The following is a 27,670-nucleotide window of genomic DNA, read 5'->3' as shown; positions in this document are numbered from 1 at the left end:
ATTTTTTTTAGAATTCTAAATAAGCACACAGTTTGAGGGAAAGAATATACAGATATGCCAATTTTTAAGATCTCTAAGAAATCTAACATTTAAAAGGGAACAAATATCACTTTTTAAAGTGGGATCATAAATATCTCCATCTTACATTTAGAGAATTCAAGCGTATGCTTTCAAGTGATGAGATTTTGTAATTTGTTCTAAGCCAGGAATAGGTATATACAAACTAATTCTTTAGTATACATGGAAGGAACTAAGTTAAGTTTACTTATGTCCTTGAAAGAAAACAAAACAAAACAAAACTCTGGTCCTTCAAAATCTACACACCCAAACTGAGGTTTTACTATTTATTTAGAGGTGCTTCTTGAAAGTACTTCAAAGTGGTGCAAGAGTGTCCCAGTTATCCTACTCTCTTCAGATAATTCCCAGCATCAATAAATAGAAAAATAGCTTACAACATGTTCACAACCTTAGGTCGAATTGTAAATCCAAGCTCGCCAGCTGTCATGAGTGGATAAATGTTCTGAACATCAAGCCTCTCACAGGGGACAAGTGAAACTGCATTTTAAAAGCATTTGCAGAGCGATCCTCTCTGAGCCTAAGGACAGCATGGTGAGTTATTAGTATGTCTGGTCCACATGAAAGAGACGCAGAGTAGCACATTCTCTGGTTTGCAGCTAGCGGGGCTGGATAATCATCTGGAAAGAGAATGGAGATTACAGGGCCACAGGGCCACGTTTCCAGTACAGACAGGGGGCTCTGGTTTCCAACTGGCTGGATTTGAATTTGGGCTCTAGAACTTGCTAGCTCTGTGACCACTGCCAAGTTACTAACCTCCTCAATACTTTAGTTTCCTTCCGCAAAGCAGAGATCATAATACTTAAGTCACTGGGCTACCATAAAGAATAGACATGATGAACATACAATACAAAACATGTTACCTCAACCAATGAAGGATCAAGTTCTGTTACTCTCAAGAAATGATATAATAGGAATGCCCTCTACAAACTACCCTGTCCAAGTTGGTTAGGGAAGGGCAGGCTTCGTAAGCAAATGTTTCCAAAGTCTTAGGCTACTTCAAACTTAAGCACAAACCACACAGGAAGATGAGTGAGCTAAGAACTTTTTATGATTTCATGTTTTCCCTTCACAATTTCTCTACAAAATTTAATCTTTAAGAATACTGACCAAATGTGTTACCAAATGTTACTCTTGTATAAAGTACTCTACTCTATCAATTCTACAGATGTTATAGTTTTTTTTGTTTTGTTTTGTTTTTTTGGTTTTTTTTGGTACTGGGGATCGAACCCAGGTCGATTGAACCATTTGTGAGGCAGGTGGCAGCACCACTGAGCTAAATCCCCAGCCCCCTGATATTACAGTTTTCAAGAAACTCAGGGTAGGGGAAAGGAAATGGGGACGAGAAAAAATATGAGAAAAGGAAAAAATGGAAACAAAGTCTTTGTAAAGAGGGGGGGCGGAAGGGCAAGGGAATAGGGAAAAATGAGAACCAAGATCTGTCATGTAAGGGTACAAGATCCCAATGATGAATCTAACTGTACTGTATATTTTAAAAGTACCAATAAGCTCAATAAGATAAAAAAGTAAAGTTACACAGAACACACACACAAAAAAAAGAAAGAAATTCAGTGCTAGTTTTTTGCCCAAGCAGAGCTGACCAGAATAAATCAGGACTGAAAGAGACAGACAGTAATACTGAGTTCTGACTGACCTTATTTGAGCTGCCAGTTGTGGCCATACCTAGAAGCTATATTTAGTTCCATCATTTTTCACAGTTACACAACAGTTACATAAAAGCCAATACATTTCTTAGGAAGTATTTGGCTTCTGTCACTTGTAATCAAAAAATTCATCAATAATAAGGCACTGAATTCCACAGCTTGGTAACAACAATGGCACCATAACAAAATGTTCACTTACTAACATCTGCCAGCCTAATAAACTTCAACTGCTTTTGTCTCCTTCACTAACTCTCAATGACAGCATCCTCTCCAGACTCATTTCCACGCCTCCTCTCTGAGCTCACTCTGGCTAATTTCTTGGCTCTTATATTTTTCCTAGCATCTTCCCTAATCAATTTCTCCAGGGAAGAAAATGCCAAGTCCTTGTTTATAAAGTCCTTGTTTTGCCCCAGAAAATGACAACTCCCTGAAACCATGACCCACACAGTGTTAATCATCTGACCTCTCTCCACTTTCTCAGCCTCATCTCCTACTACCCCACCCCACCCTCTGATCCAGCTCAGCCAACCCACAAAGGCCTGAAAACAAATAAATCATTGCTTAAAACAACAAGGTTTTGGTGTCGTTTATGAACATGGACACTGGGAACATAAGCCCAAAGGATACAAGTTCCTGAGTGAAGACAGACTGTACGTAGGGTAAGTACCACCTAACAAGAAGGCGCTGAATTGTATACACACACTCTCAAGCAGTAGAGCCCATCTCTGGTATTAGGAACTGCCCAGGGAAAACGGGAAAACACTAGACTCAGAGCCCAAAGGTCGGAGTTCTGCCATCAGGACCAGCAGAGAGTTAAGTTGCTGAGTGGCAGTTTCCCATCCAGAAAAATAAGGCCTCTTATAAAGAATGCTGGACACACAAGCATCATCTGCAATGCTAATATTTTTATTGAAGAGTTTAATGTGGTTATTGGGCACCTGTCTTTTTTATTGGGGGGGCACTAAGGAAAACCCAGAGACAATTCATTTCTTCAGACACTAATTATTTAAAAATAATTATTAAACATATATTAATGGATTAACTGTATTAATGACATGCCCACTCTTTGCTTCCTGTTCTAGATATTCAAAAGACTGATAACCATGAATTCAATAATTTTTACAAATGGTGGACTGCTGCACAAGTGATCTAGCTTGGAAGATCTCAGATAGTCTCCAAAGTCTATTTCCTTTCGGGAGGGCAACACACATACATCACTTCTGATTCAGCCTTTATAAAAATGTCAATGAAAACAGTGGCATATGTAGCAAAATGCTGAGAGAAACATGCACTAGAATAAAGGACCTACTCTAGTTTCTTGGGCTTGTTCCTTTAAATATTTTTAGCAATATGAATTTATGCAGAAGGTGGGAATCATACTATTTTATTATTTAGAATTTCTTCAAAATGTTTTAATTTGTTTAATAATGTACATAAATGTTCCAGATGGGAGCTTTTAAAAATCTTTTAAAAGTTAATTTCCATAGGTTCATGATCATTTCCCAGGGAAACAGTAATATTCAATTTAAGGCTTTCCCTAGCCCCCTATCAACAGTGGGAATCTTACCTGTTACTTGTTTAGCATAAGATCTCATCATGGTTTGTAATTATTTTAATATACTCCCCTTAATCTCCTTGCCTGGCAGATTGTAAATACCAGGCTAAGTGTTAATTATAAGAATTAAAGTTTGCATATGTAGACTCATTGAATGTTAAGCATATTCAGATAACTACTTTCATGCCATCTGTTAGAATGGTAAACTGAGATTTAGGGAACATACATTTTTTAAAATCATGCAATTAACAAAGTCAGTCCAGATTTTATTAGCCTCAATGCCTTATATTAGGACCACAGAACTTTCCTTCATAATTCACCTAATAGTGTGGTAAAATCCTTTAGAAATAGCTAAAGTGATCATAAGAAAAAATCTTCAACACACTTCTAAAATGATAAAACTGTTACATTTAATATGTTAGATTATTTGTTTCAATGCTGGCACTTTGCCGTAGCTAATGTTCTTACAAGCACTGCAGCACCCTGGTCAATTTAACAAAAATGCTACCTGTAAGAAAGAAAAACACCACATCCCTCACTTTGCATAGTTTCCCTTTCCACAATTTCACTTGCCTACAGTCAATTGCAGCTCAAAAATATGATATAGAAAATTCTAGAAATAATTCATAAGGTTTAAATAACACATTGCAATATATTTTATAATCATATTACTTTACTGTTGTAGTTACTCTTACTTGCCTAATTTATAAATTAAATATAGGTATGTATAGAAAAAATCTGTATTTGCACACACATGTACATATATACTACATATATGTACAGAGTCTACTATGTATGTAGTATATGTATACACACACGATCTGTGGCATCAGGCATTCACCAGAGGTCTTTAAATGTATTGCCCATGGATGCAGGGGGACTAGCATAAGATCAAATCTCCAGTTTTATCGACTGAAAAGAGGCAGGAACCTGATGCCAGTGCTGGTCCTATTTTCTGCTTGAGTCCTAAGCAGTTGCAGATTCTGGCCATGTGACTAGCTTCACTACACTTCTGCTTCATCATCTACAAGGCAACTGTCTCAGGGTCCCACAAAGAAATGTATGTTTACTTCCAAAAATATGTCTCCTAAAAGGATTCTAAAAGCAGTCTGTCACATATTGGGTTTTTTAATGGCCATTAACTCTAATAATAAACTACTAAATATTCTACTCTGATCAACAAATCTCTAAAGCAATGACTCCCATTACTTTCCTAACTCTGAAAGATGCAGCATTCCAAATTTATGTGGGGGTGCATACACATATGTTCAATTGAGTGCATACATACATAGGTAAACACATATATATTTATATATACACATTCAAACCCCCTCTGTATAATCCATACATAGAGCACATTTGTGCAAATCTACATATAAGGATCCAGGTTTATTGAAACCACAGGTTTTTCAAAACTTTCTAGTTCCAGAAGCAATTTAGAAGGGGAAAGAAATGATCCTCGTGGAAAAGTGGGATGCTCAGCAAACAACCAATCCCTTGGTCAAAAAGAGGGAAAGGTCAGGAGATGTTTCTGACCTCTGTCCCCATCCCTGGCATCAAGCCAGAACCAGGCACATCATAGGGCCTACAACAGGTAGCCCTTTCTCTGCCTCTCCAGCACCCTCCCCCATGCATGTAAACTGCTACCACACAGGAGCCCACCTGAGGTGCACACTGGGCATCACCTGCAGGGAGCTGGCTGCACTGCACAATACGGTTCTTATCTCTTTGAGAAGAGTCTGGGTCTTTCCTGCAGTATGACTGGGAAGAGCTATACACTCCAGCAGGAAATCTGAATGAAGAGAGCAGGTAGTCTAGTCAAGAAACATGACTTACCTGAGAGCCAGCATTGGCTCTGATGGAAGAATGGGTAAGGAGAATGAATAAGAGCAGCTGAATACAAGCAAACTATTTCAAAAGCTGAATTATCTAGACTACTGTTTCTCTACCTTCTTTATCTCTGGACTTTTTTATACTCCTAAAAATTATTAAAGGTACAAACAGCTTTTATGTGACTTACACCTATTACCTTATTTAAAATTAAAGCCAAAAAATTTAAAATCATTTAAAAACAAAAAAATCTAGCAAATGTTAACATAAATAACATGATATTTCAAAATCATTAAATGTTTCCAAACCTAAACAAGTTAATTGAGAAGAAAGGCATTGTTTTTAATCCTGCACATTACTGTAATGTCTGGATTCATAAAAGACAGATTATCCTATTTGCTTCCTCCCATTCAATGTGTTATGAAATCATATGCCATTACATAACCTCATGATGGAAAGACAGTAGAAAAAGAAAACAACGTTTACTATTAAGAAAACTGTCTTGACCCAAAGACTACTTAGAAGGGTTTTGGGACCTTGGGTCCTCGTATCATGTCTTGAGAAGTGCTGGTCTCTACTATGCTCCTCTGTCTTTATTTTCCTTTCATCTCCATCCGTTCATTAAGTCTACTAGAACATTTCAGCCTTCAATCAGTTTTACTGGAGCATGAAGAGTCCTCCATCTATACTTATGCCAGAAAGATAACTACAGCAACCTCCAAACATCAAATGTCACTGTGGTGACAGCCTGTGAACCCAAAGAGTCTGCCTCACACCTCTCCAAAGAAAAAGTAAGCTTCAGATTTAATAAAGCTTGGCCTTTCTGTTGAACCCTATCCACCAGAAATTGAGAATAAGAATTGAGGAGAAAGAAAACGCTTGATGAACATATGACTATAAGCTACATATTTAAATTTAGAGACTACTAACTAGTGCGGTCAGAGAAAAGTTCACTTTCCTTTTCATGATGATGAAAACATGATGGGATATTAAAAAGAACAAGAAGTCAAAACAAAACAGGAAAAAGTGAGAGAGTAAAAAACAAGTACTACAATCTACACCAAAGAAAACCAACAGGAATGCCACTTATAAGAGCCCTGGAATCCAGGCACAGAAGACCTGACAGTAGCTCTTGTTTTGCAGGCAGCATGCAAGAGCCCATGGGGAAAAAAACCTAGGCTGAACCACAATTTCTAACAAGCTCTACCAGGCTTCATGGCACCATACTAACCACTAGCCATTCTCTATGTACTTACTGTACTATGGAATTAAAAAATAATAATAAAGTACAGCATTCCTGGCTCCACAGAAATGTATGCTCAAGAACACAAGAGAACTAGGGAATATTTAAATATTGTCCTCCTTGGTAGTTGTAATACCATCTAAGAAAAAAGTAAATCAAGATAGGAAATAACTCAACTAAAATCAGAGAAATGGATATTTCTGTTTAAGAAGGAAAAAGTAAAAATTGGAAATTATTTCTGTCTATACAATATTTATTAATTTAATTTCTTTGACAGAAAGATGCATCTATATTTATCGGAGAAATATGGAGTCAATGAAATTCAGTCATTCAACAAAAATGCACATGCCAAGTGCACCAAAACAGTGAACAAAAAATCCCTGACAACATGGAGCTTACACGCTAGTGGAAAAATGAAAACAAATAACAACTGTAAAAACATGCGATATATCAGAGACACGAGGGTGCAGAATATAAGGCTTTGAGGCCACTGGAAAGTATCTGTCATTATTTAGTGGCCACTAGAAGGCTACAAGCCACAGGATGACATGATCTGAAACCTATGTTAATAGGACCCTCTGTAGTTGCTACCAGAGTAGAGACTATAATGCATCACAGAAGCAAGGGACCACTAAGAAACTCTTCAAATAATACAAAGGGTGTGGTAGGCAGAATGATGATCACCAAAGATGTTTCCATCCTAATGGCTGGTACCCATGAATAAATATGTTACCTTACATAGCAACAGGGGCTTTGCAGATGTGATAGAGTTAAAGAGTCATGAGATAAAATAATCTTGGGTTATCCTGAGTGGGTTAAATATTATTTCCAGGCTCCTTGTAAGGGGAAGATGGAAGTCTCCACTCAGAGAATGGTAAGACTACAGAAGCTGAGGTCAGACAGAGAGATTAGAACTTACTGTGCTGCTGGTTCTGAAGATGGAGAAAGGATCACAAGTTAAGGAATGCAGTCTCTAGAACCCGGAAGAACAAGGGAATGGGCTCTCCTACAGAACCCAAAGGTTCTGACAATGGTTTAAACTTCTGACCTCCAGAATTTGAGATAAAAAAAATGTGTGTTGTTTCTAAGACAATGTGAAAATTTGGTACAGCAGCAAAAGACAGCTAACACAGGGTAGTGGCAGGGAGGAGGGTAAACAGCAGAAGGATTGGGAGTTTTTGTTTCAGAGGTAAAGAGATTCCCAGAGATTGGACTGGGGGTGAGAGGAAAAGATAAGCCAAGTTTTAATGCACAATTGTTACACTTGTGACTACAACAATGGATTGACTTTTAGTTGGAATAGTGTCGGTAGTCTAATTACAATAGGTACAAAAGAGCATAGAAGAAATGGACTGGGGTCAGTTAGTAGACTTATCAAGGACTTTTCCTGTAACAGAGCAAGAATAAACGTCTACGGGGGAGGCAGGGTCAATTTGAGAAAAAACTGTTGTCACAGAAGAGTGGAGATTAAAAGAAGTGTCCCTGAGTGTGTGAAGACTAAGTGCGCATGGCCAACACGAGCCATGAACACAGACGGTCTGCCCAGAGTGAAGATAAAACATGAGTATGTGGGCTGATGTCTGGTGAGAAAGGATGGGTATTTTGTTGTTTTTCTTTTGAAGGCAATGAGCTACATACTCAACCTTTATTTAAACTTTATTTTGACAGCCTCACTAGGTTGCCCAAGCTGTTGTTCTACTTAAGATTGTTCTGCCTCAGCTTCCTGAGTAGCTGGGATTACAGATGTGTACAACCATGCTGGGCTAAGGATGGACATTCTTTCTGACTGCTTTTACGCTCAGAGTAATTGAAAGCAGCAGAGAGTGAAGCAAAGGGAAGAGGCACTAAACGTTTCAAAATAGAGAAGAAAGTGTTAAACAATTTAGAAGAGCTGAGTAAGGGCACCAGGAACTGCCATCCAATTGCCAAGAAGCACAAAAGGCCACCTGGAACTTTCACCTGTGAATTGAAAGCGAGCCTCATTAGCAAAGTGAACAGTTCTTCTCTGGGCCACACGACCCTACTGGTGAGGGCATGCGCTGGGCAGAGAGTAGAATTTAACAAGCACCAGGGCTTTCCTAGTACGTACCAAGAGAATCAGGGCATCAGGAAAGAGGAAATTGCTGTAATTGTTCATGAGCTCTAAATGAATAAGAAAATGTCAGGAAAACTGAGGTTTCATTAAGTAAATGATATGCAGTGATTAAAAGACAATATTGAAGAATATCCTGGGACATGTTTTCAAAATACTGAAAAGGCAAGCAGATTGTACAAATTCTTATAAAGATCATATTGCCATTTTTTCAGAGATATATCTGTTCATTAACACAGAGAAAAATGGTTACCTTTGAGTGATGGGAAATTTCCCTTTTTTGTTCTGTAGAAGTCTGCAAAGAACACTACTTTATAATAATTAGAGAAAACAGTGTTATTTTAAATAACACAGCTATTAAAAGTCCTTGAAAATCACATTATTTATGACTGTACTCACCTAAATTGCATGTTTCAGGGTGCTCTCAAATCAAAACAGGTGCCACCAAAGCTCATTAAGATAAAACAGATTTAATAAACAATGCATTTGACTGGGCTGTGCTTCTGTATGGAAAGTTTGACAGGTAGGATGTTACTGAAAAATACATATGGAAGGGCTATATTCACAGTATATATACAGACAGCAGGATGTATGTAATCCCTTCCTGGCTAGTTGGCCTTTCTGGATCACTGGTAAATATTCTGAATATAATCCTAGTTCACAGCTAACAGAAAAAATAGCTGATGAGATAATAGAGTATTGACGAGGTTTTGATTCTCTAATATATGAATTACAGGACAGTCAGGAAGGTAGAGACATACGAGTACTAGAGAGACTAAAAATGTTTAAAATGCTTGGTTAAAAAGTGAAGAATATAACAAGGTCACATAACTGTTATGGCGGGGGGATTGTTGGAGGATCTTTAAGTCAATAATTTAAAATCAAATGCTGTAAGTTTCCATGAAAAAAAGAAAGTAACACTGCCTGGTAGGTGAAAAGTTAAAACTCAGTCATGATTGAGAAAAATGGAGTCAAAATCTAATTTCACCTGGGTCCATTAGATTATGTACAAAAAAATGAGAGAAATGACATTGACTTTAAAATATAATATAAAATTTCCCCGGTCCATTAGATTATGTACAAAAAAATGAGAGAAATGACATTGACTTTAAAATACCATATAAGGCCATCTACCCAGGTAAGAAGACAGTTAACAAACCCCTGTAGAGGCAGTAGAGCAAGCTGCTACACCACAAATTTGAAATAAGCTGTCGATGTTAATATAAATGTTAAAAGCTCTCCATGGCTATCCTGTAATCTTCATGACTCCATGACATGTATCACAAATGCCAAGCCTCGTTTCTTGAATATTGTGCTTGTTTAGGGAAAAAGTATGTAAATTAATATCCTCTCATAATATAACTCATTTTAAAGGTGTACCTTGAAGCTTACCAAAAATTACGCATGGTTAGTAAAAGTTTACCAAAAGTAATACTTCGTTAGTCACAATTTAAAAACCAACTGACTTAGAATCAATTTGAGACTCTGAGATACCACAGACATGTAACAACAAGGTTCTACAGAAGACCTTATACAACTCTCTGGGATGAAGAAAAGAGCTGAATAACAAAATTTTAGATTATAGGGTTACTGAAGGGCTTACAACATTTTAAATCATGTGAAGAGTGCCAGAGGAAAATGAAGCACAAACTGATTTTCAAAGCAATGAAAAGTACAACTATATAGGCAGTTTGCATATCCAAAAACAGGCATGTGAAAAGCTGATAAGCTTTCAAACTGATGACTTTCCAAATTAAAGTATGTTTATTAGAGGAAATATTTAGCAAAATTATTTCACTGCTATAGGAAACTCCTGTCTAATGTCAACCAACAGTACTTAAAACTACAAAGTATATTCATAAAGTAGTGACATAAAAATATTTGCATTATAGGGCAGCCATCATTTATTCTGATAAAAACTATTCTAAATCAAAAATTATCTGACATCAACTCTCACTTCCTTTTAGAACCATTGGTATAACACTTTATGCTTTTGTTCCATATTCAAATTCTTTTAGATACTGCTTTGCCTAATCATATTTGAGTACAAATGATACACTATTTCAGCCGCAAAATGGAGAACATAAAATGATTATAAGAGACATTAGCAAATGCAAGGAAACAGTACAGGCAAATGGTTTGAAGGTCATACAGCCCATCTGCTTACTCAGAGGATCTACTTAAGACTGACTTTGTAGTAGATGATCTCGCCCTTCTCCCTCAATTTAAATCTTATTGTCTTGCCCACCCCTCAGCTTAGACCTTCCTTTTCATTAATGTCAACAAATGGAAGGGGAAAACACCCATTCATACAGCTATTGCACGTTTATGGGCATATTGCTGAAAGCAACATTGACCATGTCACCCTACAGCTCCCATCTAAAGAAATGAAGAAATTTTAGATCTCAATATTAGGAGAAGTTGGCCTTCTCTGAGGAAATAATTGCAAAGGCTTTTTCCTCCTTAGAAACAACACAACCCAAGCAACTTGCCCTGTTCTTGTTTTATTTTCCCTACCAGGAAGCATAAAACCCCAACTTTTTGCTTCCATGATTCACTGTACTATTGATTTTGTACTGAATCTCAAATAAGGTTTGATAAAACAAATGTTTTATAACTAAAAGTTAATGAAAGCTAAGGGACTGTTCTCGTCCCTGACTTTTATATTCTTATGCTTTTCTATTTTGCTGTTTTTATTCTTATAAGCTACCTTTAAAATTATGTGGGACAGTCATAGATGTAAGTAAATGTGATCAGCTGTAGTGCATATCCATTTATTGTTCTTAATGACTTACACATTTATCATTTTATTTTAATCTGACAAGTCAATAAAGCTCAGTCAGCACTATTTCCATAGGCTTCTTCTGAGCCAAGTAAATCTGGAGCACTGGATGATGGCTTTTGGAGGCCTGAAAAGAGCCACTGACTATCTTTTTCATCAAAATATCTTTACAAACTAGAACAACCTTCAGCCACCAATTTGCTGGCCCTTCTACCTACTGAGCAGAAAGCCTTTTCAACCTTGACACCTCAGCACAATGAGGTTCAGTTATACAAAACACACCTCTTTGCAATGCATGCCCAGCACTCAGATTGGCGGTTCTCAAACTTGGGCACACATCAGAGTCCAAGTCACCTGGACAGCTTGGGAAGACACACTGTTTTCCTCCACCCCAGAGTTCCTGACTCAGTGGCCTGGAGTGTGGTTGGAAGTCTAAGAAGCTGCATTTCTAACAAGTTCCCAGGCAAGACAATGCTGCTGGCCTGGTAACCTTACTTGGATAACCAACGCTTCTGATCCTTCTATTTCCCTGCATAATTATCCCCAGAACTCTGTCCTGCCTATCATATTAAGCACATGGATGCTTCATTGTGGAGCCTATCCTAGCGCCACTCCATCAGTCCAAGCACCTATGCTCCATTATCAGTTAACTTTGTGACAAAAGCAAACAGAGATCTGGGGTTCCATAACATACTTATTGTTTTGGAGCGGGGTACTGGGGATCGAACTTGGGTCCTTGCGCTTATGAGGCAGGCAGAATCACTAAGCTAAATCCCCAGCCCAACACACTCGCTCTTGAAAAGACTCCTAGAATCCCACCTCTTCCAAGAAGCCATGCATAATTCATCTTTAAGAATGCTTTCATCAGTACTTCAACACTTACATCAGTGTGTTGTGTACTATAATCAGTAGCTCTTACCTAACTGTTTCCAGGGCTTGTCCAATCTGCCCTTATTTATTTAGAAAGAAGAGAAACCATCTTGGGCCACACATCACATATATAATACAGCCAAGTGTGGTGGTCCATGCCTGCAATCCCATCACTTGAGGCTGAGGCAGAAGGAGTGCTGTGAGTTCGAGGCCAAATGGGCTACATAGTGAGTTCAAAACCTGAGTTCAGCCTGAACTACATAATGAAACCCTGTCTCAAAAAAAACCCACAAAATTATAAATAAATAAAATATATAATATAGTTAATGTATATAGCAAAACTTCTTTAAAAAAATTTTTTTAGTTGGGCCAGGGATTTAACTCAGAGGTGTGGTGGCCTGCCTTGCAAGCGCAAGGACCTGAGTCCAATCCCCACTACCAAAAAAAGAAAAAAAAATTGGTGAAGAGGATGAACTTCAAGTCAAGACCTGGGTCCAACTATCACTAGACACTTAATAGCTATGTGATGCAGAACCCAGTACTTAACTACAAGCTGGAAAGTGAGGTAAAGAGTACCTATCTCCTTCCAGGGAGACTTCCATGGGATAAATGAAATAATCCTTATAAAGTGTTAGATAGCATATTTAGTAGGCAGGACTTAGTAAATAATCTAGCAGGTTCCTGGACATATTAAAATATCTCAAATTCACTGACACTTCCATGTCGTTAGGTCTGTTTCTTTACTTTGAATTGAGGCTCAGTGACTGCTTGATTCACAGGGTATAATGGAAACTGACATTGTGATCTAGGATCTAAGGAATGGGCAGATTCTATTTCTTGCCTCTTAGAATGCTCACCCTGGGATTCTAGCCACTGTGTGACAAGGAAGCCCAAGCCCATAGTATTCCTGGACTCCTGGCAGATGGCCAACACAAGAGGCTATCTTGAAAGAAGAGCCTGTAGTACAATAACTAAGCCCACTTCCACAGGTGGTGTGCTCAGCCTAAACTGCAGATTTGTGAGCAAAGTAAATGACTACAAGTCACCGTCTTGGGATGGTCATAAGCCACCGCAGGCAAAAGATGACCAAGCAGGAAACAGGGACTCATCATGCGACCTGTTATCTTTTCTAGCATAGGCTAGAAGGAGCGCTCATTACAAGGTTCACCTATTCCTACAGTGAGAACACTTGCAAGAGATCTTATTTTGTTAGTGAACAGAGGACTCTTTGGCAAGGAATTTATTTTAACCCAAGAAAAATACAATCAGTCTTTACTTTCATAACTCCTCATAGTACCAAGAGCTCAAATGAAATCAGGCATCAATAAATATAGAGCTCTTAAAAAACAAACCAAAAACACCTCTGTAAACTTAATGGTACACAACAGCCATAGAGCTGTGCAGACCCAAGTAAACCAATTAATAACAGGTGAGACTAACATTCACTTTTCATGAAAACGAGGCCATTAGGACACCATCTGCATGCAAGGAGAGGCTAGAAGAAAGGGCATGCGGATATACAAAAACAAACATCTTTCGGGAAGTTACACAGTACCTAAAGGAATAAGGAGATGGAGACGAAACTAGAGAAAGTAATTTTTTTCTTATTAGATATATTTAAAACCTTCACATTTAGCTTAGTTTTTTGCTTTGACCCTATTTTTATACAGCCTTTCCTAATGGGTCGTATAAAAATATTCTATCAGGTAAAGTACCTAATCTTAGTATTTGATACTTTTCTATCGTTGCACTTTTCATAATGGAACCTGTTAATTACGGTGAGTGTCCTTTACTGGACAGTATCCCATGAGTTCCAGGGCTGTGTAGTTTATACTCTCCCCCAGCACCCAGCATAACACTGGTATGATAGCACACCTTCATAAATACATCTTGGATGAATGTGAGTGACTAGCAATAAAAAGGCCTCGGAGAGAGCCAGAGCAGACGCCTGGTGTCTTAGGCAGGAATTCACATCAGACATAAACACAAAGTCCTTAAGAGTAAAAGTTTCTACCTGACATTGAAAATTGCTTTAGGAATAACTAAACCGCTTTCTGTCCTCAGGAAATTCTGCACACTTAGGCTGGAGGAGACTTTTACTCAACAATCTCATGTCTCTATTCAAGTCCTGTTAACAACTCCCTCTACACACACACACACACACACAACCTACATTTAGTCACCACCCAAAGTGGCTTTACAGAACCACAGAATAGGTGTTAACTGTAACTGCTGCCTCAGATCCCCTTTCTCCCTTTTTCTGGCAGTCTAGTCCCAAAGTGGCTAACACTCTCACTTAAGCACTATTTTTATCCTATCCTTTTCCTACCCCAGGGCCTACAGTGAGTTTCAACTGCCAACTGTTTAAAATTTAAACTCATTAGGAGTGTAACATAGGCACAACAACCACTAAGGGTTTCTAAAACTTTTTCATTAACTTTTTTCATTAACTAAGTGTCCTCTCCCTATCCTCCTACTAAACCCACCTCAGATCTTATGCTCTTCCAATATGCACAAAACCACATGGAACCTCAAGGAGAAATCCTGGAAGGTGGCTTCCCAGTCACACCAGTAAGGTCACATTATGTTTTAGATACCCTAGCAAGAAGCCAGATGCACATTTCAGAGTGTCTACGAATGATGTACTCCCAGGCACTAGAGAAACAAGACTCATCAGCAGAAAACAATCCTCAACTCTGTTAGTATCCAGGGATCTTTAAAGGTTCATTTAAAATAATCTAATATAAAACTAGATTCTGATTTGAGTTTTGTGAAACAAAATCTGAACTTTCTACAAGGCCAACGATACAACTGTATTGCCATCTACCCATTACCTAAAACATGAACTTACTTTTAAAGTTAATGTCATAACATAAAGGAAATCAGTATAAAAGCCTTTCATGGAAAACCAGCTAAATTCCTACTTAATAATTCAATTTAGACTTTTTTCAAATACAAAACAAACTGATCAAATACTAAAAAACAAAATAAAATGTAACTGCAAGAAACAGACTTAGAAATGACTGAAATGTGGGAAAAGAGACACAGTGAAGAGAGTGGTTGCTTAGCAATTGTGTCCTTGTTCATTTCAGGAATCTCCATCGCTTCCTTAACAGCAAACTTGGGTTGTTCAGTAGTCACACATGCACTGTTTTGTTTCATAAGAAGATGACAGCATCACATTCTAATTACAGAAAGTGCAAACTTTGGGTATGATGATGGTGAGAATATTAATAAAATGATGCTTGTCTATATTATCATAATTGCCAATCAGTAAGTTCTGAGAAGTCATGAAGGGATTTAATTCTGTTTACAATTATCTGCAATCAATTGTAAGGGCAGAGCAAGTAGATGATTAAGCATTGATTAACAATTCCTTTGTACCTATGATTTCTGTGTAGCTTTTAATACGTATAACTGATTCCAGGTAGAATCTATAGCATTTGGAGGAAAAAAAAGGAATCCATGAAGATCTCCAGCTCTAGGAAAATGCTTACCTTAGTAAACACTGCCTTTGAGGAAAACCCATGGTGAGTGCGGACTTTAGGGGTCAGAAAATGTCTTACATTCTCTAAGTCTCAGTGTCTCCATTCTCAAAGTAGGGGTAATACCACTGATCTCTATGGATTTCATAGAGTTGATGTGAACTGCCTGCCTCATAAAGAAAACCCAACAAAGTTAAGTCCCTTTCCAATTCCATCTCCTGCTCAAATTCAATCTGCAGGCAAAAGAAGTAAACTTGTGAAAAGTTGATTGACATGGTGTGGAGGGAGGAGGTTGTAGAAAAAAACACTGTTTTAATTTAAAAGGACAAAACAACCTCCTTATTGAACATTTTAGAATGTTATGGTTATAAACAGAATTATTATGCTGAGCTGAAAATGTTACCACCAAAAAGACTTAACATAATACAGAATACGCTGCTTAAACACAGACATTCAGGGAACAGACTGACAAACTGGAGAATGCTTTTATAAATAAGTCATGGATTTGATCACTGTGTCAGCCAGGTTGACCTGAAACTCCTAGGCTTAAGTGGTCTTCCTGCCTCAGCTTCCTGAGCAGCTGTAACTGTAGGCATGTACCACATAAGGCATTCACCGCCATTCTTACAGTTAAAGGTCACTTTTTTAAAAATTAAGAATATATTGCATACTATTTCCAGCATACTTTAAGTTTCCAAAATTGAGCTTCTTCTGAGGGGTGGTTTTGTTTTAGGAAATGCTAGCCGAGTAACAAGACAAATGCCACTTTTCTTCCTCCAAGGCACTCTGACAGCTGACCACTGGGATGCCTGAAGTCCCTTGAAATGGTCTGACCCTAGCTCTCTAGCCTGTAGGCTGACCATATTACCCATCTGATTTCATAAGACTGCTTATTTTCTGGCTTGTCTTGGGCCTACTGTGAGGGATAAACTAACAGAGATAGATAGCTCCGCCTTGGTTCCCATCTGGACTGGCATTTTCTAACAAATGCCCACTTGAGAGGACTAGGAGCAAGTAACCAAAATCTGTCTTTTAATTTTCAAAGTACATGGAGAAGAAGAAAGTTCAGGGAAAAAAAAATCTACCAAGACAGGTTTAGATGAAAATGTAAAGTTTTTTTCTATTAATTACTATGTTCCAAAAGCTGAGGTAGGCCCTGTGATATACTGTTTAATATTTCCAATACAAACAAATAGGCAAGAGGGTTACTTAGTGATTTAAAGGTTATCTCAATGGCAGGATGGCTTGGACACCCAGACAACACATGGGTGGTTTTTCCCAACTTGATGAGTCTCAATCTTTGCTTTTCAGACTTGAATACAAAACCACATTTGATGTACTCTATGGTAAGTTTTTCTTTTGTTTTGTTTTGTTTTTTGTGCTTGCCATTGAACCTAGGACCTTGCACACATTAAACAACCTTTCTATTACTCGGTTACATCATGAGCCCTAAGACCTTCCTAAGAGTTTATGGTCTACAATATTTTAACTATGAAAACTTAATGGCCATGAGATGCAATTTCATTTGAAAACAGGTAAGATGCCTGGTACAGGGCTGAATACTAAATGAGGACTTGTCCTATTTTCATAGAAGAATTTCTCTTTCCATAGAAGGGTTGTTGAAGAGCTTGTCTATTCTAGCATGTAATTACTGTATGGGGTCATCAGGTGACCATAAACACTACAATGATCCACTCAAAATAAGCTAGCACAATTCTACTAGAGCAGAGCACATGCAGATTGGTTTAAAGATACTTTACCTTTTTTCCAGGTCCTTTTCAGTACTATGGGAAGCAATCTTTTACTGTTTTACCTCAATCTATATGAAAGCATTAATGTGATTTTATAGTAAGTACGTCTTAGGAAATGCACATTGTTCTGAAAGACAAAATCCTGAAAGGAGGGTTTTTAGCAACAAAATTCATTAATTTAAAAATCCATACTGAACTGAGGTAAACTGAATGAAAGAAAATAAAGCTGAAGATAGAATTTTATCTTTTCAAAATACAGTCAAGGGGAGAACTTTATTAATCTTAAACCAATCTTAACAGAAAACCACAACCCACTAAATCTTAATGATTTAAAGGAAAACTGTTCATTGCCAAGCAATGCAGTGTTGAGGAGGCACATTTTCTATGCCCTAGGAAAGGGCAGCAAGCATCAGTACTCGAAATATCCAGTTCCCAGATGCCCCCGATGATACCATTCCCACTCTGGCTCTCCTGGGTCAGCACAGTAGCTAAGAAGATGTGCGTATCTCTTCCCCTCTTCAAACTAGTGATACCTTTTAAATATTTTCATTCAAAAAATTATAACTTTTAAACTGGCTATGATACTACATGCCTGTAATCCAGTCACTCTGGAATGCTGGGGCAGGAGGATCACAAGTTCAAGCACAGCCTGGGCAACTTAGCAACTTTGTGAGATTCTGACTCAAAAAGAGGGCCAAGAAATGTAGTTCAGTGTAAAGGCCCTGAGACGAATCCCCAGTACTACAAAAACAAAATAAAACATAAACACTTTTAATGCAAAAAGCCAAGTGCAATATAATTATATTTGGAAACGCCCTTTTAGAAAATGCCAACCAAATCACAGGCCTCAAATTTAGGAACTCCTAAATGTTCCTCCCATCTGTGTAGGATAAAATCCAAACACGTCATGGTGTTCATTGTCTGGCCCAAGTCCATCTCATCTGCTCTTGTACCTTTCTCTCACTCTGACACCTTGGAGATGACACAAATTGTCAAACTCAGCCGGGTGTGGTGGTGTTCACTTTTCATCCTGCACTGTTCATGGCTGAGGTAGGGGGATTCCAAGTTCGGGCCCAGCCTGAGCAACTTAGTGACTTATCAAGACCCTGTTTCAAAAATAAATAAATAAATAAACAAAAATAACAGGCTAGGGATGTAGCTCACTGAGAAAGCCCTTGATTCAATCTCCAGTGCCACAAAATAAAATACAATAATGTATTTCCAAGCTCCTTTACGGAAGTCCTTTGCCTATGTTGTCCTCCTTTGCCTGAACCTCCTTCTTCCAAAAGAGCACATGGTATCTCTGCAATGTCATGGGATGTCGCGTCCTCAGAGATGGCTGCCCTGACCTAATCTAGACTGCACTCATCTCCTTAATCTCCTACAGAACTGTTTCCTTTTCTTCCAACACTATAATTTGTACTTCCATATTTTCATTGTTTTTAATCAAGCAAGGAGGCCATTGGCATGAGGCTGTCTCCATACTTTGTTTCTATGTAGGAAACCACATCCAAACTTTACCTGAAAACCTCATTTAGGAGTAGCTCACAGCTGAGTGTCAGCCAGTCAATCACAAGCAGCCCAATGTCAACCAATCATAGTCTGCCAACTGCTGAGATCACATTCAAACAAGTGCCTAGCTGCACTCAATCAAGTTCTTTCTGTACTGAATACTAACTGTCCAAATTGCCCAGGAGTGCTCTCTGAATCTCTCGTGGCTATGAGCATTGTCCAGTTCATGAACTGTTCTTTGCTCAAATAAACTGTTAAATATAATTTATCTAAATATTTATCAGTTTAATGCCCAAATCTCCCACTGGCATCAAAGATCTATGGAAAAGAAATCATGGTTCTCACTCACCAGGGCCCTCTTAACCCCTGGACACTCCTAGAGGATCACAAAGAGAACAGCTGTTGAATGTAGGAATGAGTGCATGGATCCACTTGCCTGCTTTCTCCACTTTGTTGAAATATTTTGCAAAATATGGGATATAGCTTTATTCATTTCATTCACTTAAAAACTATTTATATTTTGACTCAAAGTATTTGATAGAAACAGAAATCTCTTTTCCTCCAAAAAACCACCAGAGAAGAATTATCAGAACCTATTTCCTCTTGAATTAAGATACATAATTAGTAATGAATGTGGTAAAATAATTTTTTACAAAAACCCAAGGTGCATACTTTAGCTTCTGAGTGTTAAGTCTAGGTGGCTAAAATGTATATCATCAGAATGCCTCATAGGAACATCCTTCATTTACTGGCTGAATGGATCTAATTCTAAAAAGAAATTGTTCAGTGGACAATCCTCACAACTGTAGCAGTCTTCAAAGTATAAAAAAATAGCTTCATCCTATTCATACCCCTGGTTTTATCCGGCACCCAGTATGGATCTGTGGTATATCACTGAGCTGGGAAGGCCTTGTCTTAATTTGTTTTCCTCACAAATCTCTCCATATATATTAATAATAGTCTACTAAGAAGTAGTAATCAATGGCTCCTGGTGCTTACTAAAGGGGCTGGAAATGATAATCGTAAACCTACTACTTTTGCAATACCACCTTCATTTCTTATATAAACAGTATTGTTCTACCAGATATTGTAATTTTTTGCTTCACTAACGGTTAACTATTCAGAGAAAAGAAAATTTCTTAGAAGACACAGAATTCATAGTTTCCGTGTTTTTGGAAAAAAATACAGTGCTATTTAAAAATCATTGGCTCTTTGTACTTTATGAAAACTGATTTGCTTGCAGAAACAATACAAATTCTGGTCAACACTCTTCCTTTCTCCAGTCATGGAAAAGCATTATCTCAGCAGGCAAGGAAGGAAATTGATTTATGTTTTCATGAATTCAGCTCCACTCAGCAAATTCACTCATTAATTTAAATGAAGAGCACAAAAAGCGTATGTTTTGTCCAGTCAATTGCCTACATTCATAAGAGAATTCTCCAATATAAAAGACTCCATGTTTTACTTAGCTGAAACTAATACAAGCCAGATTGTATTCTTTTATCAGTATTTAGCAGACATGTCATATAAGGAACACACAATACTCTGCCATATACCAGTGTTTTATTTATTTTGGGGGGGTGCCAGGGATCAATCTAAGGACCTTTCACTTATTAGGGAGGCGGCGGAACCACTGAGCCAAACCCCCAGCCCCTATACCAGTGTTTTAAAAAGCTAGCATGGAAATATTATGCAATTTAAAGAGATTGTCTATGTTCTATGTCAAGACGCCAGCACAGAGCTATATACAATCATAAAGAGTTTTCAATTTAAAAAATAAGGCATTTAGATTCTGCATAAGAAGTAAAACAAAATTTTAAATAGTAAAGTATGCATGTTTTTTAAAAGGTCATGATATTTGTAAAATGAGCATTTTCGGATTAGCTTTTAAGGTTCATTATTGCATAAGAAAATCACTATCATAATGCAATGTAGTCGGATCATATTTAGAATTCTTCCATTCACTTTAGTGAATAGTTTTTAAAGTGGCATTTCCAGGTGTGCCAATATTAAAGTAGTGCATTTCCCAAGACAGCCAAATTTTGGCCCTCCTGAGAAGACCTGGGGTGTCCTAAGTGGGATGTGCTCCTGGCATCGACTGGGAAGAGGCCACACTACAGGATGCTGCTAAACATCTTACAATGCACAGGATAGCTTGGTCACAACAAAAATTACGCAGTTTGAAAGGTCAATTGTGCTAAGGTTGATAAAACCTATTTTAAAACAAAATCATTAAAAAAACTTTAGATTTTTTTGGTAAATTTGAACTCAATGAACAGGTATTTGGAAATGAACAGTGTAGGCGAACTCTGAACATACAGATTAGTATTCTGGAAAAAGTTAGGCCCAAATGACACTTCTCAGAACAATTAATTTAAAAGGCAAAGTCAGGACACAGTCTTTCCGTAATATACACATTTTTGCATAATATATCTCCATTTATAAGCGCTTCAAATTTTCTTTTCCTACTAGGTACCTAAAAGGTACTCAACATTTACCCAGGAGAAAAGGGAGAAGTACTTATCTTCCTTTATCATACTCCAGGGTGCGTCATCAGGTAACATTAAATCAAGAGAAAAATTCCTTTCTTGGACTCTGGAGGTCACGGTCCTCCCAAATCCTCCCTTCTCCCACAGTACTACAGTTACAGCCATCAGGGCCATTTCCCAGTTGTTTATGCAGCAAGATGCGCCCACATTTCTTACAAGGCAGTTCTATAATTCTTCGTCCCTAATGTTACCACAGCTATAAAAATCTATTTGAAGAAATGTTAAAGAGGTTACATTTTTGAAATTTCAATTCAAGGACTAGTAATTAAAATCTGGATTGCACAGCCTATCTATGAAGGTTAAGAGGAAGAATTCCATGTCTTTAATACAGTAAATTTTCTTTTTAACTAATCTAAACGGAAAGAAGGCAGAGAGGATAGCTGAAGATAACTGCCAAAGGAAAATATAGCTTTGCTCTCACATTTATGCAAATTTATGCTAATGATAGGCTGGGTCTTCTAAAATACATGCCAAAACATTTAATTCTGACTTTTTAAACATTTTATTTATTTATTTATTTGTTTGTTTGTTTGTTTGTACCAGGGATTGAATTCAGGTCCAGGCAGGCAGCAGCAACACTGCACAAAACTCCTGGCATAATTTTGATTTTTAAAATTTTACAATGATAGCATTTTCATCCTCTTGTCCTTGCTTCTCATTCACTAAGTTACCAATAAGAACACTATCATAGTAGTGAGGAAAAGAAATGCAGGCCAGACACTAAAGAAGGCTTGAACGGCAGATTTCTAGAAAAAACTGCTTACTCAAAGTTTCAATATTTTATTAAAATTAACTCAAATAGCTCTATTTTGGTTTTTAGATAAGCTGCTCTTCCTTGAGAATAGTCTTTATTAAAATCCACAGTATTTTCCTCTGTATATCTCATTCAAATATACACATTTAATCTAAGATGTACTTGTATCTTCTGTGAATCAAGGAGAAATCATCAACCACAAAATAATTCCGCATGAATTGAGGTAAAATAAAACTCAAACAGCTTTATACAATTCACATTCTCCATCAATTTTAAAATATAATTTTCCTCTCAATAAAAATGATGTTGCTTACTCTTATAACACTTGACTTTTTATACTGGAAATATGTGAATCTCAAGCAAGTGAAAATAGTGAAAGTACCACGGTATTCATTTTTAATATCACCACAGCATTCTTTCAAATATCATATTTATAGATTTTTCTGAAAAGTTTAATTCAATGATGTAGGTATGCAATTTTTATGACAGCTTGAAAATCAAAAGCATCAGGATAACAAAGATTTAAAAGGTAAAGTAGGTTGAACTAAAAATTTTTAATAATCTTAAAATTCTAAGTAATTTGAATAACAACAAAATCATTTCTAAATCTAATACGGCACCCTTATTTGCATATTAATTGCATTTACATATTAATTTAATGTCTTTATTTACATATTAAGTTAAATATTTACTATATAAGGGAAACGTTACTTTTGGCTTTAAAATACACTTCTTTCCCAGCTGAACAGCAGCATACTAAATATTGCTTAGGGAAATTTTGATTCTTAATTTAGGGATAAGTTTATCTCATAATATGAAATAAAATTAAAAGTTTCACACTGTTTCTTCTTCCCTGTTTCTTTCTGGAGCATTAGTTTTGAATTTACATTGTACTGTATACTAAAGGAAAAGGCAACTAAATGACACATTTGGACCTAAGTAAATATTTGAGCAGTTCCAGGGAATGCCCAGGGACTAGTCAATCAGTGAATCATCACAGTGAGTCTCTGCCACCTGCCCCAGATATTTAAAAATGACATTAGCTACTCTTAACAATACACAATCATCCAAATAAGTAAATCACAATTCTCAATTTTATTTTTTATTGGTACATATTTGCAGTAATGTTCACATTCCTTGTGCAGAGTTGGTACAGGTACCTAACACATCTTAATTCCTTTTTTCATCTCTTCCCTCTTCCCTCCATCTTGATCCATTTCCCATTTGAGAAAGATCTCCTTGCTTCCTAATATCTTTTATTTTTCTCTTTATTTATAATTTGGATTTCTCATATAAGAGAATCATGCAATACTTAAGCTTGTGTGTCTGATTTATTTCACTTAACATTATGGTCTCAAGGTATAGCCGTTTTTCTACAAATGACTCGAGATTATCTTTCTTTATGCCAGAGCAATGTTCCATTGTGTTTAAAATCTCTTGATACCTAAAGTTTCACAAGGGAGGTTGTGTGAGAATTCAGCTAGAAGGCTCCTATGCATGCCACTGTTTGTGACCTTACCTAGATCACCATCCTTTTGAGATTTCTTCTCACTTGGTTTTAATCTTATAAGCAAAGCAGATCAGTCCTGGCCAGTTCTCTTCCATAGGAGCAGGGCACTATGACGTGTTAGGAAGTGGCAAGACTACTTTTAGTTTTCACAGTAATTGGGGCAGGGAGAAGGGACTGTCACACATTCAGGAACTGTCCCAGGTTCCCTAAACCTTTCAAATGTCCCTCTGCTCAATCCTTTCACTAGAACCAACTGTTTTAAGCTGAATTTTCTAGGGATTCAATTCCCACAAAACTATGTACTTTTATTTGGTCTCATTTCAGAAAAAAAAATCACTTTACTGCATCTAAGTCAACACCATGTTACTCCAGGATCAAGAGTCCTTTGCAACTGACATTAATAGCAATGCTGTGAACAGATACAAAGAATCATTTACTTTTTTTTTTTTTTACCCAGGATGGATTTCAGGGTCTTGTGATTGCAAGGCTGGTGGCAGCACTGCTGAGCTAAATCTCTGGCCCTAGAACCATTTACTTTACTCATGTCTTACAGTCTTACAGTACAGCCATGTTATCATTTAGCTATAAAACTACATGTTTTATTATAAATTATTTCCCGTTCTCTTTAAATCACAATAATTGTGGTGATGTTATTTTTTTTAGTATAATCTATTCCTACATGCAATTATCCATAAATCTCACAGCAGCTTAGTAAAGGGTTGTATATAGTATTTCATGAAAATGAGATGCTAGATCTGATGGTGATACAAGCCACTAATCTATGATTATCATGCAGGGCTCCTCGTGATTCTAATGTTCCTTGAGTCTATGAAAACTGTTCACTTTAGCAAGTCTTGACCATTAGCAAACCTCCACCTCTACCAGTATTCCAATCAAATTAAAAAGAGAAGTACAGGTGCCTTCTAAGGCAGTAATTAAAAACACAAGCTCCACTAAATGCTCAAACATTTATGTGAACTGTGGGAAATTCCACAGTATTCACACTTTTCACACGTTAATAGTGAGGAACAGGAAAATACCCAAAGTACAGCTGGAACTCTTTTCTTGTTTGGTTCCAAGAGGCTATGCTCTTAAGTCTCAGCAGGTGACAGCACCCTTGTTCTGTGTGAGGCAACACATTTTAGTGATGTACTCCCTCAGCATTTCTCCCAAAGAGTTCATTCAAGAGTATCTACCTTACCGATGTGGAAGAGGATGGACACCTCTCACAAACAACTGTGCAAATGTCTTCTTGGTAAAGCCTGTGATTCAAAAGGCAACACTTTCAACTTAATATTGGCTTGCTTATGCTGTCACTGTACCTCCATTATTCTGAGAAAGATTTTCTCTGTCATCCGATTGAAGAGTTATCACATACCTACTGTACCAACTTCTGATCTGTGAAAATATACCAAAGACCTGGATTTATCCCATTTCCCCCATAACTAGGTTCTCACCACGTATCCACCTTCTCCATCATGGCTAACCTCTCACCACTCCTACAGGCCTTCTTTACCATGTTAGCTCTTGTCACAGGCAACAATTTGCTGACAGTCTACAGAATTCTGAACTATCGGAAGCCAAAAAACACCTGCTATGTACAAAGTACTGAAAATACAAGAGGGGAACAACAAACACACCTGATTCACATACCAAAACACTGCAAGTCTGGAATTCCCAAGTAATATGACATCAAGAAAATTTAATTGACATTGTTTTTTTTTTCCTTCAAAAAGAAAACTTCATTGAGGCTCTTAATACATGCTTTGCAAACTCTTACAAAATATTTTTTAATTACCAGATGAGATAAAATATTTTGAGGATATACTACACAATTACTTTTAACTCTTAAGTTTCTGAGAATAAAATCATTTTAATTTACGTAGGAAGGAAAAAGATTATCAGCAGTATTTTTAAGTGATTTTCTTTAATTTTTCTTCATTGCCCTTATATACATGATACCAAATTGATAATTTTCTAAAAAAGTATGCCTTTAACCAAAGTAGCACACAAAACAGAAAAGGATTTCTGAGTTAATACAGCTGACTTCTCAAGCTTCTCATATTCCAAAGCTTATCCTCCATCACCAACATCTCAATGACCGTCAGTGTCGGTTTGACTCCTCAAGGTTTTGGGTTGGTGTTCGGGGTGAGGGGCATGTTTTAACTTGATATAACCTTTTAAATCCATCTGATTCAAACATTAAGGAAAAGAATCTCTACCACTGATCCTGTGAGAAAAGAAAATGACACGGCAAGGAGATGGAGCCGAGAATGTTCTTACCCGCAGGGCCTCAATGACCAGGTCTCTGGCCTCTAGCTCCCCTTCCATCACGCTGAGGAGCATTCGCAGCTCTGATTTACTGAGTGTGTCCACATCAAATTCTTTTTTCTGCAACAGAAATTTTTAAAAAGGTCATGAAGGACTATTCCTAAGAAAGACACACATATCCTGTGGGTATACAATGGATCATTTCTATCCGAGGGGCTGAGTAAATGCAAGACACACTGGGGTACTGTTTGACAGCAGAAAATCTATGCCTTGACTTTCTTAACACCCTCTCTCAAATCTCTCCTCCAAAGAGATGCACTTTCTGGCCCGCCTGCATGCCTGGATTCTCAATCTCCTCCAAATTATGTGGCACAAACGTAAAGTTCCTAGGGTCTGTATCAAAACAAGCCTGGTGTATGTTGGGGGTGGGAGGGTTTCAAGGTAGCAAAGCAAACACAGATGTATTCCTAGAAGGACCCTGACAGAAAGGCTCCTGGGAGGAGGTTATTATAAATTCCAGGACCTCCTATAATAACAAGTCATGTTTACAGAACACTCTGCAGCAGGGGCCACCCGTCAGCAGCAGATGACCAAATCTGGCCCACAGATGTGTGTAACTTGGACATAATTTTTTTCTCTTCCATTTGGTCAATATTACAAAAACTGCAGATCACACACACATACTCACCCTCACTGGCTGTCTTCAAAAGTCAAATAACTGGATAACCCCATATTCACGTTCCCATAAGGGGCAAAAGCAATGTTGCCTCTTTCAAAGGAAGGTGCTCATTTGGTCACCTCCCACCCACCACCAAAACACACACACACTGTACAGGCACATACACGTCTTTGCTTTTTATTTTCTGTTTTTTTAAAAAATATACTTTTAATAAGCCTGGACCACCACCCACGTGCAGTAATGTGGACTTGTGATCAGGGGACTCAAATCCTGCTATTCCCCTATGAAAGTACTTGCTTAGGCAAATTCTTTGTAGCTTCTCACCATTTTAGAAGGCAGGCTAGATGGGACCTGAGGCTAGAATAAGTAGGTCTTCCAGAGATCTGGTCTCCCTAAAATGTCAGCATAAGGCCTGGGGGTGGGTCACAATTCTTCTCCCAGCATTCTTCTTGTCCTATTACACATGCTTCTACCTTCCTTCCCTGGGGACTGCATCCTACCTCATGGCTTTCACGTGCACTGATTTACCACTGATTCTCAATTCTTCTGCCTTCAACTGTAACTTCTGTCCTCACAGAATTCAGGTTAGTCTTCTGACATCCATTTCACAGATGGGACAGAGAGAGGATCAGCTATGGTGTTCACAGCCAGGCATGGCTGAGTCCCTCTGTGGAGAGTCTCATTTGACAAACTCGCACCATCCTGGGGGAGGCAACTCACATTCATCCCCCAATACCTGTGCACCCAACCTTAGAAGCTACTCTTCACTCCAGAACATTAATTTACTCTGTAGAGAACCCAATGGCTTTCAAAGTAGTCTCAAGGAACCGACTCTAATCTACAGGATATTATCATCTCTCTGTCTCTATTTTCGTACCAGGGATTGAATTTAGGACCTTGCACTTGTGAGGCAGGAACAGTACCACTGAGCTAAATCTCTGTGCCAATCATCTATTTTTTAGCTAAGAAAATCACAACTCAGAGAAGTCAAATAATGTGTGCAAATCATGCAGTTATTAAACAGTAAAACACACACACACACACACAC

At 37.7% G+C, this 27,670-nt stretch overlaps 1 protein-coding gene across 5 annotated transcripts in view; it reads right to left on the bottom strand.

Moving 5' to 3' along the window:
• Positions 1–27,670, bottom strand: part of Cttnbp2 (cortactin binding protein 2) — a 306,866-nt gene that overhangs the window by 121,328 nt on the left and 157,868 nt on the right. For 3 of the 5 annotated variants that reach the window (XM_010621899.3, XM_033758148.1, XM_010621900.3), the window contains one exon: positions 25,956–26,063. In XM_010621899.3, the coding sequence (XP_010620201.1) occupies positions 25,956–26,018 (63 nt within the window). In that variant the 5' untranslated portion in view covers positions 26,019–26,063. Of the gene's footprint in view, positions 1–25,955; positions 26,064–27,670 lie in introns of those variants that run through there. The other 2 variants (XM_010621898.3, XM_010621902.3) reach the window with 1 other exon arrangement.

The sequence above is a fragment of the Fukomys damarensis genome, unplaced genomic scaffold, assembly GCF_012274545.1.
Source record: "Fukomys damarensis isolate Sample0158 unplaced genomic scaffold, DMR_v1.0_HiC HiC_scaffold_4, whole genome shotgun sequence".
Taxonomy (NCBI): Eukaryota; Metazoa; Chordata; class Mammalia; order Rodentia; family Bathyergidae; genus Fukomys; species Fukomys damarensis.
Note: the sequence above shows the minus strand (reverse complement) of the source record. Positions and strands in the feature narration are given on the sequence as shown.